This window comes from Manacus candei, unplaced genomic scaffold, assembly GCF_025592945.1.
Source record: "Manacus candei isolate 608988 ecotype Guabito, Panama unplaced genomic scaffold, ASM2559294v1 h1tg000014l, whole genome shotgun sequence".
Taxonomy (NCBI): domain Eukaryota; kingdom Metazoa; phylum Chordata; class Aves; order Passeriformes; family Pipridae; genus Manacus; species Manacus candei.
Window position 1 is genome coordinate 55,513,417 of NW_026138062.1, and position 20,671 is coordinate 55,534,087.

General features: G+C 44.3%; 1 protein-coding gene across 2 annotated transcripts; it reads left to right on the forward strand.

The window, feature by feature from the left end:
* The first annotated feature begins 2,515 nt into the window (after positions 1-2,515).
* On the forward strand, positions 2,516-20,118 carry TNFRSF1A (TNF receptor superfamily member 1A). Of its 2 annotated transcripts, none has more exons than XM_051778774.1 (10): positions 2,516-2,675; positions 13,222-13,423; positions 13,721-13,849; positions 14,156-14,302; positions 15,880-15,961; positions 16,287-16,354; positions 16,554-16,676; positions 17,014-17,051; positions 17,822-17,978; positions 18,528-20,118. In XM_051778774.1, the coding sequence occupies exons 1-10, from the start codon at positions 2,637-2,639 to the stop codon at positions 18,827-18,829; spliced, it is 1,287 nt and encodes a 428-aa protein (XP_051634734.1). In that variant the 5' UTR covers positions 2,516-2,636; the 3' UTR covers positions 18,830-20,118. The 2 variants fall into 2 exon arrangements, with proteins under 2 accessions (XP_051634734.1, XP_051634736.1); XM_051778776.1 differs by lacking the exon at positions 2,516-2,675 and adding an exon at positions 2,687-3,477.
* The last annotated feature ends 553 nt before the right edge of the window (positions 20,119-20,671 follow it).

Here is a 20,671-nt window from a genome sequence, read left to right on the forward strand (position 1 = left end):
AACTGAAAGTTTCCCGTGTTGAGATACGGACAGGGAGAGAGCAGTCACCGATTACCGTCACGGGCAAAACACACTGAACTTGGGGATATTAATTGAATTTGCTACCAACAAAATCAGAGCAGGATAATTGGAAGTAAAAGAAATCTTAAAAGCACCTTCCCCCCACCCACCCCTCCTTCCCTGGCTCGCTCTCCTCCCCTCCAGCGGCGCAGGGAGATGGGGAATGGGGAGTGCAGTCAGTTGTTCTTTCTGCCGATGCTCAGGGAGAGGAGTCCTTCCCCTGCTCCCGTGGGGTTCCTCCCGCAGGAGACAGTCCTTCACGGACCTCTCCGGCGTGAGTCCTTCCCACGGGCAACAGTTCTCCACGAACGGCTCCAACGTGAGTCGCTTTTCCACGGCGTCAGTCCTTCAGGCACGGGCTGCTCTAGTGTCGGTCCCCCTCAGGGTCACAAGTCCTACCAGGAAAACCTGCTGCAGCGTGGGCTCCTCCTCTATGGGGTCGCAGGTCCCTGCCAGGAGCCTGCTCCAGCGCGAGCTTCCCACAAGCTCACAGCTGCTCCAATATGGGGCTCCTCCACGGGTTGCAGGTGGATCTCTGCACTCCTGTGGTCCTCCATGGGCTGCAGGGACACAGCTGCTTCACCACGGTCTTCAGCACGGGCTGCAGGGGAACCTCAGCTCTGGTGCCTGGACCACCTCCTTCCCTCCTTCTGCACTGACCTTGGTGTTTGCAGAGCTGTTCTTCACATATTCTCATTCCGCTCTTCTCTGTCCACAGTTACATCTGCGCAATAACATTTTTTTCCTTCTTAGAATATGTTATCACGGCGGCACTACCACCATTTCTGATGGACTTGGCCTCGACCAGCAGTGTGTCCGTCTTAGAGCTGGCTGGCATTGACTCTGCCACACACAGAGGAAGCTTCTAGCAGGTTCTCACAGAAGGCACTCCTGTAGCCTCCCTGCTACCAAAACCTTGCTACCACGCAAACCCAATACATCTCTGCAGCCCAGGAGTAAAGTGGCCAGGCTGGAAGACAAGCTGTGTGGCAGAAGGGTGGGCTCAGTCCCTCTGGGCCTTGACACAAAGCCACAGGTCCTTGGGAAGTGCCAGAGGCCTGGCAGGCTGCAGGGTGGTGGCAGGGATGGAGGGAGGCAAGGACCTGCCAGTTCTGGCAAAAGCTAGGAAGTGGATGTGCACTCATGTGTTTGACATTAGTGTAAATGTCAATCGTGCAGTGAGCTGTCAGAGTACCCTCCCCTTCCTAAGCTGCGGGAGGAGTCAAATGGGAAGGTTTGTGGGGATTTCTGTGACATTTGTGTAGTTCTAGAGAAATGGGTTTGTTTTGGTTGTTTTTATTTGAAGGCTGAGGGTCCATGAAGACTGAAGGGTGTGCCTCATCCACTCACATGACAGCATGTGCTAAACCTGAAACAGACTATTAAAAATATTTCCTTCTTTGCAGAATGTGTTCGTCGGTGTGCAAGAATTTTCCCTTTAGGGTCTAATTTTGTATTGTCCTCATTCAAGGCAAGGAAACGAACAGGACAAAACTTGGTAAGTCTTTTCCACCTCTCCCCTGGAGATGGCTGCAACCTGATAAGTGGTTATTCTGCTATTTCCTTCCCTCCTGGGACTTGCAGCTAGAAAGTCAGAGCTGTTCCAAGCCTGAAGTGCGGAATAGTGCCCTCCTTGTTTTGTCCTGTGCACGTGCTGTTGTTGGCTTCCACACAGCAGATAAGCAACTCCATAGTAGGCACAGTCAGTCTCTGGAGGTGTTTGGATTTGTCCACAGGAATTCAGGCAGTTCCTGGAGTGTTTTGTACCCATTTTGGGCTTATACACATGAAATGGGCAAGTTCTTCCAAAACAACTCTTTGTACCTTGATTTAATGCCTTTGACTTTGTAGAGAGATACTTGGAGAAAACAAGGGGAGGTCTTAATGGGCAATAAATGAAGGGGAGTTCTTTATCATTTAGCCTCTTACTCCTAACTGTATTTTTGTTTTTCAAACATGCTAAGAGCGTATATTAAATGAAGCAGAGCTCATGCAGAATGTTATGTAGGTTTTGCTTATATTTGCACTATCAGTACAGCTGGTTCATTGGAGCATACAAGAAAATGTGTGTTTTAAATTAAAAACTACAGGATGTTCATATAGACTCTAAAAATGCTGATCATGGCTGAAAAAATGCCGTTCTTTAAAATTAAGGCAGTTAAGATGCAAAAAGTCTTTTTCTTACAAGTACATGGTTAAGTTTCACACGAAAATTACGTATTTAGGATGAAACACTCCTATGTCAAGGAATTTTAAGATTGCAGTGAACCTCCTCCGACTCCTCTCCCGTGTGTTTTTGTAGCAGCTTTAGCCACCCGTTGCTTTTCTTCAGCTCATCTACCTCGGTTTTTACGGAAAACTGCCGACGCCAGCCTGTGCGCGGCGGAGGGCGGGAGGGGCGCGGCGCCGCTCCGGGCCGCCTCCCGCTCGCCGCTCTCTTTCCTGCTGCCGCTGCCAGGAAGTTGGAGAAGGGGTAGTCAGTCTCCGCGCTGCTCCGGCCGGGGCTGCGTAGGGCTGGGACGGCTTCCTCTGGAGTTGGGGGGCCCTGCCATGGGGATGTAGCGGGCCGCGGAGCCATGCGCGCCCCGGCGCTGCCCCGCACCTCGCTGGGGACGGTAAGTCACGGCGAGGACTTCGCCGCTCTCGGCGGAGCGGGACCGTGCGCCGGCGGGGCACCGCCTCGACAGGCAACTGCTCCGGTCCCCCGGACCTGCGGGCGACTGCGAGTCTGCAAAGCGGTGCCCGCCGCCGAGCTTTGGGGCCGGGGCTCCCTTCGACCCTCCTCGCCGCCGTAGGGCTGCGCATCGCTGCCGCTCTCCGGACAGCCCGCTTTCTGCTCGCCCTCTCCGGGGGGCTGTGGCTTCCATCCCGGCAGCCCCGCGCCGGGGCGGAGACCGGGGCGACGGGGCTCGGTGAGTCCGCGGCGGGGCGAGGCGGGCGGTCGAGGCTGCTGCCGGAGCGGCAGGAGCGACGGTAACGGGTCGGGAAGCCGAGCCGCGCCATCAGCTGGGCGCCCGCGGCGTCACCGGGCAGCGGGACCGCGGCGAGCCCGGCGCGGCTCGCTGCCTCCCTCCCTCCGCTCCCCGCCCTCCGCTGGGCACAGACTTCGCCGGCGCCGTTTCCGGGACTTATTCCTGAGTCAGGGAAAAGGCGTCTGGGCTTACAGGAGAGGCGGCGGATTCCCCGGAGCCCGCGGCGCAGCCGTTAACTCGCAGGGCGCGGGGCCGTCCGGGGCTCGCCGGGAGCACGGAGCCGGCCGGGCTGGGATCGCTGGAATGCGTCCGCTCCGCTCCCGCCGCCGCCGCTGCGGGGGAGACGGAGACGAACCGCCCCCGTCTTGCGGGCGTTTAAAGATTAGGGGTCCGCGTCTATGTCCTAAACAACGGGATTTGGATACAAGCAAGTTCAGCTTTGCCGGTAAATCTTCTTTAGCCTTCTTGGGCATCTTAGGGCAAGACTTCTAAGGTGCTCGTTGTAATTTTGTGTGTGAAAAAGTTGTAAAAGAAATCTGAGAGTTTTATGAATGACCTGATTGCTAGACATGAATGACCATCCGGTATTAGCAGAGGTGTGATACATCTGTAACAGTAGGGGTGGCATCACTCAGCATCATAACATGGCTATAAATTCTGCTATAGAGGCTACAAGGTCAAACGGTTTATACCTAAATACCTGAGCATCCTAGTAACACACACTTTCACTTGGCTGCACTGGACTTGTAATGCTGGGTTAGTGGTTAATTTGCTGTCAGAAAGTTGCAACTATGTCACTCAATGTTACCTTCTTCCAGAAGAGTGTGTTTTGTTTTGTTTTGTTTTGTTTTCTTTTGTTTTGTTTTTTTCCACTTGGAAAGTATGGAAACCAGGTAATAAGACATCTAGCACTGGCAGGATAACACAACTAAAACTTTGGAGTAGGAGCACTCTACACCTTGGCTCTAACTGTGGATCACTTACCATCTTGGGACCTAGGTAGGGTACATAAACTGTTGATGTACGGGTAGATTTCAAAGTTAGCAAACCTGAAAAAGTGTATTTCTGGTTTATGAATAGTGGTGCACACATTTCACTGTAACTCAGATACTATATGTGATATTATTCATATTACTGACAATAAAATGCAAAAAAAATAATTGGATTCCTCAAATTAATTGTATATGCTGGAGGAAGTGTCTCTTTTTGAGGAAATTTCCCCCCTCCTATTTGCTTGTCATTTCAAGTTCTCAATACCACCGTACTCCCTACAGATAATGTTTATCTTTTCCATAAAATCATATTATTTTTTTTCAGTGTTACAATTCTTACTCTGTTGCGTGCCCTTCCATCTGCCATTTACTTTGCTTATCATCCTTTGTTTGCCCTCATGGTGTTTCTTACTCCCTTGATGCCACCTTTCTAGTTTTCTGATTCTTGTATGTTTCCTGTGACTCTCTAAAATTTCCTGTAGCCTGTTTCCATGCATTTTCTCTTTTTGCCTGTCCTTAAACTAGCTTCAGCTGCTCTGTGTTTTTCCCATGCACTTCTAATTGTTACAGTGGACAAAATGGCATCTGTCTTTGCTGAGGCCAGTGTGTTTTCTGTCTCATTAAGAAAAAAATTATAATGGGAGTTTCATTTTTTAAAGAAAAATCAGTTTGATGAAGAAAAAAGACAAAATAGCCACAAGGGTGCTTCTGGCATTGATTCCTTTTGATAGTAAAAGGAATTGCCATTTTGAAGTTAGAAGCTACATTATATAAAAATTGAAAACCAGGCCACCAAGTGAATTGTAAGAAAGAACTGTTGGGCCACCATCCTGTTTCCAATAGTGGCCAACAGCAGGTGTCTGCCAAGTGTTTTGGAGCAGGGCAAGTGCACAGCAATAAAAAATAAAAATACTCTCTCCACTTCCAGTGATTTGTGACCATAGAAATTTCTGAGTTGAAATGGTATCTTCTTATTTCGGACCCCAGAGTGTGGTTTTTTTTTTTCTTCTACTGATAAGTGTGATGATCACTTTTGGAACCTGGGCACATTTCTGGCACCCTCAGCACTCTGTCAGGGAGACCCACATCTCAGCTGCATGTTGGCTAAAAAAGTACCTCTCTATATTTGTTTGGAGCCTGTCTCCTGCTTGTTTTATCTGATGCCTCTTAGTTCTTGTATTGGAGGAGACAGAGAACAGTCATCCCATTTCACCTTCTCCATGGCATTCGTGACTTTGGGCCCACTACAGTATCCTCCACTCAGTTTTGTCTTTTATAGGCCAGTATTTTTAATCATTCCCTTTATGGCAGCCAGTCTGTAACACTGATTGTCATTGTTACCTTTCTCTGTATAATATCTGGGTTAATTTATATTCTCAAAATTGGGGACCAGAACTTCGGTCCAGGTTCAGTCCTTATGGATTTTTATATTGGCATAAGAACACTATCAGTTTTGTTCTCAAATCCTTTCCTAATAATTCATAGCATTTGATTGCATTTCAACCAGATTTTCATCTGTTTTATTTTCCAACCAGATTAATTCGATTGTTTTTTCCAACCAGATTAATTCAACTTTTTATGTACTGATTAATGTGATTTTAATTTCTGTTTTTGAGGACTGTCTGCTTCTAGCCAGATGAAACATTCATATTTGAGTCTCTGCTAATTTCAATTATGTGGTAACTTATGTTCTCATAAGTAATCAGTGTTGTCAGTTTGGATGCTTTCCCCTTACTTTTTATCAAGTAATCAATTTTTTGCATTAGCAGTATTATTTGGGGTAAAACCAATGTTGTCATTTTGCTCTTTTTTACCCATTTTCTTTAGTCATCACAAAGAGGCTTTGTTTGTATTTGGGGCATATGCCTTGTGTTTCTTGCATAATCTTATCATCATCCCTGGTTAACTGATTGCTTCCTTCAGAAGCACAGATTTTTCTCTTGCAATCTTGGGAACCTAACAATAGAAAGCACATCTCAAATCAATGTCTCTACATTTCTCTGTTAAAACAAACAGGAATTCATCTGTCCCAATGAATAGAACTCAGCATTTTAGCATTACATGACTTAAAAATTCACCTAGTGAGTCACTGACAAGGGGCGTGAGCACATCTGCAGCACAGCGTGAGCAGGGGCCAAGGTCATGCCCAGCTGAAAATCATTTGGGGATTAAAGGGGGATGGATGACCCTGTTGAGCCTTCCCACAGTTCTTGTTCTTTCAGTGCTCTGTACAGCAGAGCAGTGGAACTCAGCCCTGAACCCAAGCAGGGAAAGTAGGGGGGTGTTGCATGTCAGTGCACTCAGGACTCTGCCACAGTGTTCACCACTGTGTCCTCTGAGAAAAATTTCAAAAGAAGTTTTCTTATGATTGTGACCGCCTGTTGACTTTTCCTTTATTTTCTTTCTCTCTGCTAATATGAAATAAAAACTTCTAACTTTATATACTGTATATATATGTATGACATTTTATGATGGGAAGTCCATGATCTTTATAGATAATCACAATTTTCGTGGGTTTTAAGTTAAGATTTCTAAGGCCTTTTTTCATTGTATCAAAGCTATTGTCAGTCTCCTGATTTTAGACAAGGCCTAAAATACAGGATTCCTATATCTGATCTTCATAAAATGAGGGATTATTTATAATGTAGTTCTTGTAGCCTTCTTTGACCTTTCCAGGTTTTAGTGAGCAATGAGAAAAGCTTCCTGTAAATGTTGCTTTAATGCACATTTCTCAGTGTGTAAAGCAGAAGTTCTGGTTTCCTGTGAATCTTTGTATAGCAAACTAAAACAAAGGCAAACCTCAAAGAGCTTTTGGAAATGGCTGAAGCAGTCAAAGAACATAAGGGTAATTCTGGACCCTGATTTCTTTCATAACTCATTGATCTGAGCAGGATCTCTGTTTTCCTCTGAACATCCAAGCTGATTAATTTTGCATGACTCATCAAAAAGGCTAACGGATGACTAACATGTAGAATACTTGTGCATTGAGCAATCATGCTGGGTTTCTAAGCCAAGGGAACTTTCTGTTAAGAAATATTTGAGACATTTTAATCACTTATAATGCCTTTTATTTGCAGGTAGTTCATTAGTTTAAAAATGGAATTTGCAAAATGGAAGTCTCTTTTGAGAGAAGTGGTTGAGTAAGTTATTGCAATTGAACCTTTGTGCAACTTTGTCCTGCAGGATTAAGAATGACAAACTAAATGTATTTACATGGATAAAATATTTATTTTTTTGATGATGATAATGTTTAGACTAAAAGACTTCATTCACAATTATTTACCACACAATATAGATAGTTACAACTATTAGTATAGTTTTTTTTTTTTTAAGCTGTATTGAAGGAACAATGTTAAAGCTAGCAAAATAATTATTAAGTATGGACTGATGCTACTCATCCATACCAACAATTGTTGGCAGATCTCTTTTGCTCAATGTTGAGGAGTAACCTGGAGGGGCATCGCCACTCAAGAGAGGAGTTTCCACAGACACTCCTAGAAGGGATATCTTAGGAGTGCCTGCTGTTAAAATGTGGAACTAGGCTTTTATACTATAAAGTGATTGACTGTCAGTCCTATGTTTCTAGGCTAGCCATGTCAGCTCAGCAGCTTTAGAAAAGTTATCAGTACTATCAGTTCCATTATCAGGAACTTCACCACATCCTCACTGGTGCCAGTTTCTGTCAGGAAACACTCTTCTTGACATCACCAGAATGTTTAACTTTGGGATTGATAAGTTGGGCTGATCTCAGCATTCTCAACACCAAAAGCAGCATGACACCCCTTTCTTCATCCACCAACTTTAACTTTAGCAAATAGGGTAAAGTTTGAGCTGTTTTGCTCCCACTTACGCAGAGCATCCTGCTACACCTATTAGTTCATGTGAACAGGCATGGGGTCATAACAGGCCGTGTGTGGGTTAGGAGTTGTTTCTCACTTGTCTAATCCCCATCCTTCTCACTCAGTTTTTCCCTTCTGTGTCCAGCCCTGACCCACTTCTAGGCATACACTGAGTTTCTAGGAGAGGGAGTCTTGCTCCCAACACAACCCTCTCCATCCTCTTTTTCTCGTCAGTCACACTGTCACATATGTGTATCACTGTACCTTTCTCCACCCTTCTCCCTGAGGGCAAGGAGCCTTGCAGGTAGCAGCAGGGCTACAGACCTGCATAGGCAGGGCAGAGCATGTGATAGAGAGTCACAGCATCCATGCTGAGTAATTTGGTACTCCTGGCCTTGTGAGGTGATAATATGGTAGCCCTGATATGCTGCACTTTCCTGTGCTGTCCCTCTGTTTCAGACACTGTGCCTTATTTGTCCTTGGCCTGAGAACACTGCCCTCAAATGACCTTTATTATTTACACCCTCCCACCTGTCTTTCTGGCATCTTGCTGTATTCTTCACTTTTATCTTTGCTGTTCCTTTCTTTCTTTACCTTTCTCTGTGGAGATGTCACCTTACTTGCATGTCTCTGAGCATGGCCTGGTGAGGCAGAAGGAGGAGCAAGAGTGAGAATTGTAGTGGTGGCAGTAATTCAAGAAAATTTGAGTTTAGAGATGGTGAAGGGGCTTCTAACTGCTGTCTTAGCTGTCAAAACTTTGCATAGAAGAGCTTTTGGGCTTGTGCCTTGATTTTTTTAACTGTAGCTGTTGAGTAAGTGCTGGCATGAGACACGAGAGGGAACTAAGGTTGCCTCACATGTGAGGAGAATGTGAGGGGAAAGTAGCTGTCACCCAGAGGGGTGGAATGTTTTAAGGAAGCAGCATTCTGGTTTTCATCTGACATATTTTGTTTATTCCTGCATCAGTTTCAGAAGTAAAACCTAGAGTTTCTGCTGACTCTGTTTTCCCTGGGCAGTCCCCACTCACTGAGAATATGAATCAGTAGTGTGCATGATGTGGTTTGAATTATCATTCAACTTAGTTAATACAGGTTGTCTGCTTTTCTATGCAGCATTGGTTAGTGGGTACTTGTTTTCTCTCCTGGGAAGTGGAGTATCTTGTATATCTAACAGTGGAAAATCACCTTATTTCACTTTAGAAGACCTCTAAACTGTGCCTTGATGAGCTTTTATCAATGGTTTGAGGCTTCAGTGCTTGGTAAATGGAGCTATATCTGACTGGCAGTGGGTCACCAGCAGTGTTCCTCAGGGCTCAATTCTAGGGCCAGTTCTGTTCAATGTATTTGTTCTAGATAAATTGGAGCACCAGGCAATGATTAATGGAATGAACTCTAACAAGTCCAAATGCTGGATCCTGCACCTGGGGATGCAGTACTGCCAGGCACAAGTATTAACTGGGAGAGGAGTGGCTGAAGAGTGCCCTTCAGAGCAGGCACTGGGGATGTTGGTGGGCAGCAGCTCAGTGTGAGTCAGCAGTGTGTGCCCGGGCAGCCCAGAGGGGAATCTATGTCCTGGGGAGCATCAGACGTGGCATCACCAGCCAGTCAGAGGGAGGGGAACATCCCATTGTGCTCAGTGTTGGTGTGGCCTCATACAGAGTGCTGGGTGCAGTTCTGAGCCCCACCATTTCAGGGTGATGTGAAGGTCCTTGAATATGCCCAGAGGATGGCAATTGTTAAAGAAATTCTTGACACTAGGTTCTCATCTCCATCGGATAGATTTATTGGCACAAGTCAGTTATGATATCTGGTAGCTGGAGCTAGGTGCCTCAAAAGAGGGACCCTGAACAGAGAAATCTCTGGCCATTATACTCTTATGATCTAACCTCCCCATTCCTCACATGACAGTCTGGACCAAAACATTATTAGGGTCTGGAGTCTTCTCTGTCTTCATTGTTTTGTTACCAAGAGGTTGCCGTATGGTCACTGTCACATCCTCTTAGGTTGGTTTCAGTGGGGGTTTTGGCCAGTTTTGTAATCCATGTTATAATATGGTTGTTACAGCTCATATACCACAATCTATGGGCTATTAAATTTTTTTAACACTCTAGCTGTTAATTTTTAAGTAATGTTTAAGCTACAGCTTTGTCTATTCTAACTATTATTAATGTTCATGGTTTTTATTATTAACATGTATGTTTTTATCTCCATGTTTCACTATGATCCATCTTTGACTTACACAACACAGCCATGTGGTTCAGATTGCAGCCTACAAGTTCAACTTGCAGCCTAACAATTCTAACTTATGTTAAACAAGCACTTAGCTACTTTCAAGTAATATATAATTTTCGACAGCAACAAAGCTGGTGGAAGGGCTGGCAGGCCCTGTACCTCAGAGGAGGCATGTCCTGTGAGCAGCTACTGAGGTCTCTGGGCTCGTCTAGTTTGCAAAGATGGAGGCTGAGGGGTGGTCTCATTGTTCTCTACAGCTCCATGAGAAGGGGAAGGTGAGAGTGATGTGCTGATCCCTTCTACCTGGGATCCAGTGATAACACACCTGGAAATAGTTCAAAGCTGAGCCAGGAGAGGTTCAGACTGGACACTAGGAAGCATTTCTTTACTGAGAGCGTGGTCAGACACTGGAACAGGCTTCCTAGAGAGGTGGTTGATGCCCCAAAGCTGTCAGTGTTTAAGAGGCATTTGGACAATGCCCTTAACAACATGCTTTGACTTTTGGTCAGCCCTGAAGGGATCAGGCAGTTGGACCGGATGATTGTTGTAGATCCTTTCCAACTGAAATAGAATAGACTATTTTACTTTCATGTATGGCCTGAATTTTGTGCAGTTTGTCGCTGGTATAAATCAGTGTACTGCTGAATGGCTTGGGGAGTTGCTTAAAATGGTGGTGGTTTTTTTTTACCATGTGAATGATTCTTCTGGATGGCCGAGTCATTGGTTTGTGAGTCACTTGTGGTCTATGACTCTGTTCCTCAGATTATGATCAGTAATTATGTGTTAACTCTGGTTTTATTACACGTATAGACACGCTTTCACTTAATCTGAAAAACTGAAAATACTTCTGTTTTCTTTTGATTTTGAAGATGTACGGGACCAATTTTCTCTGTGTTTTTGGCTTAATCTTTGAAACTTTCATCTTGTTTCTATTGCTGATTCGTGTGACTTACGGGCTGACTGTATATATTCTCATATCAGAGAACTGATCATTGGCCAGAGAATCAGATTTTTTTATTATTGCTGTGTGTCAGACCAGACCATCTGTGTGAATGACCTTTAACCTATTTTTCTGCAAGCAAGCAATCTTGTAAGACTGTCAGCTGCTGAAACAATTTTTGTTTCTTAGAGAGGAGTTGTTGAAGTGCTAACAATTATCCTGTGGTCAGACAATTAAGTCCAAAATGACAGCTATTTAAATATGTGGTTCTCTTTTCCTATTTGCCATTTTAACATCTGGTCTATTGAATATGTCCTTATATGACAGAGCTCTCTGAAAAATGGTGTTTTAGCTTTGTAAAAGTTGCAAAGCCCCATCTTTCTTGAGGTTTTAAGTTGCTTTTATGTATGTACCTTTCTCCCCCAAAGCTTTAATTCTGAGAGAGAAACAGGACAGCGTGGGGCTGTCATAGCCATCTCATTTTGTGTATCTTTTCTTAAGCTTGCAACCACAAAACTGGTATCAGCATTGTGGTTTACCCTTATTGGTTTACTTTGCTTTTGCTATAACTCTCCTAGCTGAAAAAGCAAAACAGAAACAGAACTCTGAAACTGTGCCTGTACTGCTGGGCATCTTGCCACTTTCAAAAAAGGAAGCTGGGCAAACATTACAATTAAAGGGAAGATAGCAAGGTAAAGCTCTGTGTGAGATTATTTGCATGGGGTGGTGTTTTTTGCAAAAAAATTAGTTCATTTTCATCAATTCATATGATCTGATGCATTGGCACAAGCTCTCTGCAACGCACTCAGAATACGGTCAGATGGTGTGGCCAGGATCACTTGTGTGCAATGTGGATGACAAGGGATGCTGGTTGTCAAGTCTTCATCGTGCTGCTGGAGTTTTTTATGGTACTACGAACTAGGTTTTGGGCAAATCTATCATATCCTTCAGGAGTTATCAGCTGGGATGGGATGGGTCTTTGCTGTAGAAACTTGCTGAATCCAGGTTTCACCCAGTTGTTACCTGGGTTTGTTTTGTTTGTTGGGTTTTTTTAACATCTTTTTGTTGTTGTATGTTTCTTCCTTGTCTGGATGCATATTTGAAATACATGCCTAGGGTCTGTTTTTCTTTTGGGCCAACAGGAAAAGGAATAGGGTTTGTGATATGCTGCACTCTCGTTACCATCCTCCTGGTGCAGGATCTTTTGCTGATGAGTCATCTATGCTGTGGTTTTACCAGAGTGTAGACCTTTGGCCATGACATAAACATGTTTCTCAATTTCACTGCTGGGAATAGTGTCTTGAAAAAAAAAGTGTCCAGGGAATGGTGTCCTTCATTATTGGTACAGGCTGTTCTTCTAACCCTTTGTTAGTGTGTGTGTGTGTACACATTCATGCTCTCTTACAGTAATATGGCAGTCATGCCAGTCTTAATATTTCTGTTAAGATTGGCATGACAACAGTAATTTTCAAGTGGAAAAATAGAAATAAAATCTTAAAGGAAAAAAAAGAAAATGCACATTTTTGTGTCAGACTGTACAGCCTGATTGTTATCAGCTGCAGTTTAAAAGGTATATTTGATGTGGGGAAAAGTTGAAAACCTGAATTTCCCACATTTCTAGGGCTGACTTGCTCAGGAGTAGTTTTGGAAGCTTTCCTGTACTTTTCAGGCACTGAAATCCTCCTTTGCCTTCTTATTCCAGACTTCCCATCTTGTGTATTTACTCAGTAGAACTGCAAGTACTGGATGCATTCTTCTCCGTGGAACTGTTTCTACATGGCTGGCCTTACTGCCTTCCTTAATAAAAACATTCTTTTGCTCTTGCGTAACTTTCTTGCAAGCTGCAGCATTTTCAAAGCATTCTATCTGTAAATTGCACATCATGAAAAGTATTTGTTTTATATACAACCAGTTTGTCATAGAGACCATTATAGGGCATATTAGTAACAGAGATGACAGGCATCGATTTGTAGTTTTTGTGGGGTTTTTTGCCTTTTTTTTTTTTGTAAATCATCTCCCCCCATACATTTGTCAGTGGAGGGTGCTAATATCAGAATTGTCAAGTAAATTGAACTCACTGTTATAGTAAAATTTAATTCTAAGTGCTGAAGTCAGGGGTGCAGTCTGCAAGGGGTATGATGTTTTCTCATCTTGTTTCTCTCTCTCTCCCTCCATCTGCATTTACAGGTTATCCTAACATTTCTCTGCGTGTTGACTAAAGAATCTGTAGAAATTGCTCCAGTGCCATATACACTGCAAGTCCATCGTGTAGCTCTGGATGGAAGAGACCCCTCTAACCCCTTGAGGAGAGAAAAGAAGCAGGTGCATTGTCAACTGGACCAATACCTACATCCTAGAAAGACCCACTGCTGCATGAGGTGTCATGCAGGTACGTAAAATAAATACAGTAGTAGCAACCTTCACCTTAGGGGCATTTCCCTGTCCTGCACTCTCAAACTTTCTCTTTCCTACAGCTACATCAGCGCTCCCTTCCTTAGTACCTATCCCTTCTTATTCCTTATCTCTTCTTTTGGGCTGTCAGCGTCATTCACACTGGTGAGAGGAAGCATACTTGGTCCTTACACCATAAACTCCAGGGTTTCTTTGAGGAACCAGTGACTCTGGTCCTCTCTAAGACAATGCATTTGCCTTCCTGTCAGAGTTCTATTAAGTGATTTTCTTGCAGGTACCTACAAAGCAAGAGACTGTGATCGGCCTGACCAGGCACCTGTCTGTCTTCCGTGTGCTAATGGCACATTCACAGCAGTTGATAACATCATGTCTAAATGCTTCCAGTGCACACGTTGCCGTACAGGTGAGTTATTATCAAATCTGTAGGATCTGAGGAAAATGGTGGTGAGTGGGGGCTGGAAGGGATGGCAAGGTGAGTGAGGAAGCTTGAAAAAGTAAGTAGTTGAATGGGTAAGATAGTGTATGGGAAGGGATCGGGGACAGCAGGAATAAGGGTTACCAAATGATTACAGTCTGAGACACAATTTGCAGGCCTTTTTGGCCTTTTTCTGTGAAAATGAGGGGATAACAATACCTGTCATTGTAACAGTGCTCTCAGCTGAAGGTGAGGGAAGAGGTTGGAATAATCATTTCTCCTTTCTTTCCTCAGAGCTCCAGCAGATAGTAGAGGCCCCCTGCACCCCAAAGCAAGATACTGTATGTGGCTGTCAGAAGAATCAATATCGGTTTGGTTCTGAATCTGATCTCTTCCAGTGTAGGAACTGCAGCTCATGTGACAATGGGATTATTGCCAGCTGTGAGTATGGCAAGGATATGGCTCCAGTACAGACATACTGTACTAGGGTAGACATTAACAACCCTTTGCTCATTTCTGACATGCTGCAGTGCATTGCCCTGAAATTATTGTAGTTTTAGAACAACTCTTGGGTTTGTCTGCTCCCTTTCCCCAGAAAGACTGCCATTTTTTTCCTGCCTTGCCATCAATCCCTGCTTTCTACCGCAATTTCTTCCTTTTGTCCTTGAACGTTTTCCTGGTTTTTGGCTGTTGTAAGGTGATATTTTCTACTTAATTTTGGTGCCTCTGCCTTGCCTGTCCTGAAGCAAGGACTTTCTGCTCTAGAGCAGGTTTCCCTCTTGCCTTCCTTTTTTGTCTTTCTCCTCATGCTCATTGCATTTCCCTTACCAACTGCTGGAAGGACTTTGAGTACAATGGATGAAAATACTGCTGGTCCCAGTGCTCAGCTGAACTCCTTGTCAGTCGGTTGCTGAACCACCACAGTGTTCCATGCAGTGTTTTAAAGTAAAGAGCTGTTTAGGTAATGCTGAACTATACCCCGTGGAATTGGGCATTACCTTGAGATGATGCGGGTGTCTGGGAGAAGTACCTGTGTTAGCTGTCCTAAGGTGCCTCATCTCCAGTCAGGAATCAGAGATCTTAAACAAATACTGTTTGCTGCCCTCCACTTTGTGCTGTATTCTAATGTCCCTTAAGTGCCTCTTACCTTGCTGTCCTAAAGCTATCCCCTCTCCTCTGCAAATTCTGCTGCTCCCAATCCCTTTCCCATCTCTTACCCTGTCTAGCATGAGGTTTGCTGTTTCACTGGTGAATGTGTTCCCTCTGGTGCTTGGTAATCTTGTCACGGTTTCCACACTTGTGCTTATCCACAATAGTCATCATCGTGCGCTACCCTTAAGCAGTTTCCTTCCCTCTTAGTTGACGTAGAACTGTTTTAGTCCTGTCCCTCACTTGCCACAGAATGCTGCTTGTTCTAATACCTTTTTCCCTTCTCTCATGTAGCTTGAAGTCCTTCCATTACTATTCTTGTCTGCTCCTCCTCACACCTGTTTTACTCAGTGTCCATCCTGTGACTTGCTTAGAAGCGATAGCTCTTGCGTTTCTTACCCCTTCCACTCACAGAATATCAGATCACAAGAGTGGATATGTGTCCCATGGCTTGAAGTGATTTCTCCTTGCCCTGAACTGACTTCCTCACCAGTCCCAGCTGCTCAGGGACCACTTCTCCCTCATCTTTGCCTGACTAATGTGGTTTCCCCTTCCTGTCATGCTTGAACTTGAGTAACTTTTCCTGCTTTTGCACATTAGACCAATTTCAGCTGCATTGTAGTTTTAGTCCCTTTCCAAGCCTCTACAGAGGTGACCCACCTACAAGGACAGTGGTGCTCTTACCTTTTATTTACCTTTATCCTCCTCCAATCCTGTCTCGCATGTAGACTGAATCCTCTTTCTCTTCTTCAGTAGCAGTTTTCCGGGCTTAAAGAGGGGTAATCTCTCACCCATCTTGGAGTGGATTTTTCTCCTTTTGTTTTCTTCTCTGGCCAGATTGTGGCAACAGTTTCTTCTCTTCTCTACAGGTTCGAAGGACAGGAACACGATTTGCAGATGTAAGCCTCAGTTCTTCCTGTCACGTAGTAACATTTGCAAGCCTTGCAACAGGTGAGCTTTTTTACTCTGGATGTCCCACCACTGAGTAGGAGAGACAGCAGTTATGAGCTCCAAAGAGGGAGGAAATTTTTCTCTAGGCTCTTTCCATCTAAACATAACTTTACAACATTCTGCCTTTCTGGGGCAATTAGGTCTTCCCCTCTGCCACCCTCAGTCTCCTCTGTGTAGGCAACAGCCCACTAAAAAGACAAAGTCACTTGCCACACTGCATTGCTCTGCTTTACAGGCTCATCTTGACTTAACAGTTAATTAGGATGATTGCAAATGGCTAGTGTATCATTTCATGCACACTCCCATCTCTGGTTTTCTCTTTCAGCTGTGCTGGAGAAGAATGCTTGCAGTGTCATAGCCCAGTGACTACCCCACCAACTTCATCCGGGCTGAGTGAGTATCAGGGAACTGAGGGGCAGTGGAATCTTTTCAGTGTGGGCTGTTGTTCCATTAATACCTTTTGAAAAGTGTTTTTTGCACTCTCTCAAACCATTATATATTATTACATATATCTTCACTTGCTGTTCTTCCTCTAGCACTTACCTCTCCCTTTCTTAGTCAGTCCCGCATTTGCTCTCTTCCTTTTGTCCAGGTGGGACCCTTGTCCTTGGCATCCTCGTTGCAATATTTGGAGTTATCTCTATCCTCTACATTGTAAATAAAGTAGGGAAGCTGGTCCGGGAAAATAGGATAATGTCGCCTTTCTACTCCTGTGGTGAGTACAGCAGCATATGCAGTGATATTGATTGGGATAGGCATCATTTTCTGCGTGTTTCTGTATATGCACACACATGAGGGGACAAATGGGATCCCTTTACTCTGCTTTTCTGCAAGGCCAGAGAACTCAATAGCTAAGGCTATTGTTAAGGTTCTTGCAACTCTTCATCCATGCCCACAGCAGTGAGTGGAAGTGCATGTGAGCTCATTGCTGGGATATGTGCATTTTGCTGTAAGGCCTTTTCGAGAGCAGGACTGTGATAGCTGCTTTCCTGTTTTCTCTGGGACGAGAGGAAGTGAAAATAATTTCTGCCTTCTTTTTCTTTCCTTTGAAGTTTCTTTGCCACAGACAACCAAGGAGCCAGTATCAGAGGTGAGCAAGATGATGGGTATAAGAGCTTACCTTCCGCTTTTGACTATGTTAGCCTGGGATCAAGAGTAATATTTTTCCCCATGGGCTGTTTTCAGGCCTTGTATTTTCAAACGAACTGAGTAACAAGGCTGTTTAATTCAGAAGTTGTTTTCTGTAGAAGATAGAGCCATTAACATTTTACTTCCCTTCTTCTAGAGGATGCTTCTCAAACTCCTGGTTTTTGCTTTTTTCTTTCTGGATGCATTTTGTTCGGATAGCTGGCCCTTAATCCCCTTTTCTCTCTGTGTACCCCAAGCTTGAAGGATTTAACTAATTTTACTTCACTTCAGATCTTGACTCCACTAGCCTTTCAGTGCTGCTTCACAGCATTCTCTCAGGTCCAGTGTAGCTCTGTAAATAAGAGAGTCCAAGCAGTAGTTGAGGTGGGGGTTTCCACAGCCTTACAGAGAAGGCTGATAGGAAAGGTGCAATGTGGAGTTTTAGAATGGTGGTGATTTTGGGTCTCAGCCTTACTTGATTTTGTAAAGAAATGTTTTTTTCCAGACTACTGTTTTTTGGTGCTAAAAAAGAGTTACACTCTTAGGGTTCTGGTGGAAAGAAATGTTTGGTGTTTTCTGCTCAAACGCAGCATATAGGAAGAACTAAAATCTCAGCACCTGCTCCCCACCTGTCTTGGATAAATTTTAGTATATAAAGATAGTGATTACTTGCAGGAGACAGGTGTACTGTGCTGCTGTGGGTGATTCTGAACTAAGCAATGTATCTTTCAGGTTGAGGTAAAAAGAAATGAAACTTCCATCCTTCTTCCTGAGTCCCAGAAGGAAATAGAATTGCCAGTGAATGCAACACCATCTGCACCTCTGCCGCAAAGTTCACATGAGTTACCAGACTGCGTCAGACCTGCGAGGAAGACACAGCTTCCAGACAGTAAGTGGAACTCCCCCATCCTTCCCTCCTTCCCCAGGCAAACAAGAACCTGATTATGCAGATGCAGCTAGGAGTGTGTTGGACAGATCTTACCCAGTGTACATGACCTGTGTGTATACTTCATGCATGGCACAGTACAAAGGCAGAAGCATGCCCAGAGCCTGTGAATGTGTAGATGCTAAATATCTATGCAAGGCGTTTCTGTTGTCCCTTTTCCCTACCAGCAAAATGGATTGTGTTGACATTCTGTCAGTTTTAATGCCTCTGGGGTAGTGACCCAGAACAATTTTTTTTTCAGCAATGTATGGCAGCAAGGCCCTAAGCATGTTTGGTCATAACCTTACACAAGAGCATAGGAAGCGTTCTCATTACATTTTGAGGGATAAGAGCAAGTCTGGACATCACATGAGTCTGTGTGATCACTCTGGAGAAGACCTTAACAGGAGGGGGCAATGCAAGATCCCAAGGCACCATCCAGCCCTGGATTAGTTGCATTCTCCTTGAGGCTGCATAATCTTGTTTCTCATAGTTTTCCTTCTCTTCTCACAGACCCTGCTATTCTCTACACTGTGGTGGATCACGTACCGCCATCTCGGTGGAAAGAGTTTGTGCGGCGTCTGGGTCTGAGTGACTACGATCTAGAGAGAATTGAGCTGGACCATCGGCGTTTACGAGATGCCCAGTATGAAATGCTTAGACTGTGGAAACTGCAGATGGGCCGTGGTGCAACTGTGGAGCACATCAGCTCTGTTCTCAACCAGATGGAGCTCAGTGGCTGCAGTGATGCTATTCAAGAGGCTTTGCTAAACCAGAACTCTCCTCAACCTTGCAGCCTCCACAACCATCTTTAATCTATTTCCGCTTTAGTTGCCTTTGCTATGACTGTTAAGAGAGGATCATAACTCTCTTACTTTTTGCATATCTCCCCATCTTCCTAACACTCGTCAGCTGGGTTTGTTGGAGACAGCAGCAGATTATGCTAGAGGAAGGCTGAGGTTTTCTTCTCAACCAGTCAACACCTTTAAGCCACGACAGACCCCTGCAACAACTCCTTTTCTAAGGAGCGAAAGCACCTCATAAAGGAAGAGGTGTGTGGACTCTGACCAAGATGAAAACAGGAACTCCAAGTGACTTGATAGATCAGCTGCTCTATGGATAAGTTGTTGCTGAAAGAGGTGCTCCACACACCATGTGGTGGGTAAACTTGTAGGGTAATTTGGTTAGGTTACCCATTCAGATGCTAAAGCACTTACTCACTTCTTGCAGGTCTATTTTTCTGCGAGATCAACCAGTTGAAGTGGCTCACATTGCAGCCTTTTGATTGCTCAATCTTACTCGGGAAGTGGCAGGGAGGGGGGAGGAAGGGGGGGGGTTGGGTGGGAAATGTGCCTATTTCTGGAAGCAGGACAGGATTGCCCCCTCTCGGTGTCAACTAGGAATTATCGCTGTGGCAAAAGACTCGTTGAGATTCAGAAGTGGTGGCTCTCTGTGAGAAACGGGAGAATGGTATCCTTTACACACCATTTCCCTCAGGCTCCAGAGGAGTAAGTGTTCTGAGCCAGTGAGTCAGATGAGAGAGTTGGTGCTTTTTTTTCTGAGTTTTTTTTCTATACCTAGAAACCATGTAAGTTAACATTAACAAAACACCTGCCTGTGTGTTTGTCCAGAGTGGGAAGGAATGCATGCATATGTGTGGGTGAGATGGTACCTATGCACCTGGTAGCATGAGCACCTCTGCAAATCTGCGCTTCCATACAGGTTGGTAGACTCATGTCTACCTGCTTATCTATCTGAATGATTCAATGAATCTAATCTAACTGCAAACGGGACTGTGTATGTGTCTGTATATATATTTTATCAACTGTTGAATAACTTCACACTACTTCCTGAACTGCATTCTGTGATTGCTGCTTGGGTGTGAGAGCCATTTGGTACCATGTCCAGGCTCTCACCGTCATTTTCTCACTGTTATTACCCTGGGTGAACCAAAAGTAGCAAAATCAATCAGCCTGCATCAGATGCAGGTTGTCCACACATTTGTAACATGAATTTTTTTTAGTCTCTCATCCCTTGACCAGAGAGAAACTTTCTATTGTAAATACACTAAATTCTCTGAATTAAAATTAATATTTTTATCTCCGTTCTGGTTTTGTTCATATCAGCTTCTTTTCTGGGACTGTGGAGGGGGGCAGAAGAAGGTGAATAACTTCCAAAAGTGGCAAGCATGGGTGGCTTGGTGGTCTCATTTATTTTTTAGGAGAACCACCCAACTTTTATGTGCTTTTGTATGTAAACCTTAGCTGACCTCAAATGACAACAAGCTAGTTGAGGGCAGGAAGTGGGACTGAAATTAAATCCAGTTGCAGGTCTTCTCAGATATTCAAGAGTTAAAGGGGATGCTAGCACATTTAAAGTGAATTTTTAAACAATATGCAATGAGTAAATTTGATTTGTATTTGGTTTTTTAAACAGGAAAATATCTTTAAATAAAAGAATAATAATAGGTTAAACTTTAATGTTAATCTTACATGTTTTTTTCTGAGGAACCAAAGCATCATGTTAAGGCTATTCCACTTGAAGGTTTCCTACTTGAAACCTGGAAATTCCTGACAGTTGATGGCAAAGCTGGAAACTGAAGTCACTTTTAATTCCCAGTTTGAGGCTTTGTTTTGCTATGCCTACACACTATTTTA

Excerpts from the sequence above, each read along its gene's own strand:
- TNFRSF1A (XM_051778774.1), top strand. The coding sequence starts at position 2,637 with ATGCGCGCCCCGGCGCTGCCCCGCACCTCGCTGGGGACG. Across the intron at positions 13,850-14,155 it reads GTGCACACGTTGCCGTACAG|AGCTCCAGCAGATAGTAGAG; the intron begins GTGAGTTATTAT and ends TTCTTTCCTCAG. Across the intron at positions 15,962-16,286 it reads ATTTGCAAGCCTTGCAACAG|CTGTGCTGGAGAAGAATGCT; the intron begins GTGAGCTTTTTT and ends TTTCTCTTTCAG.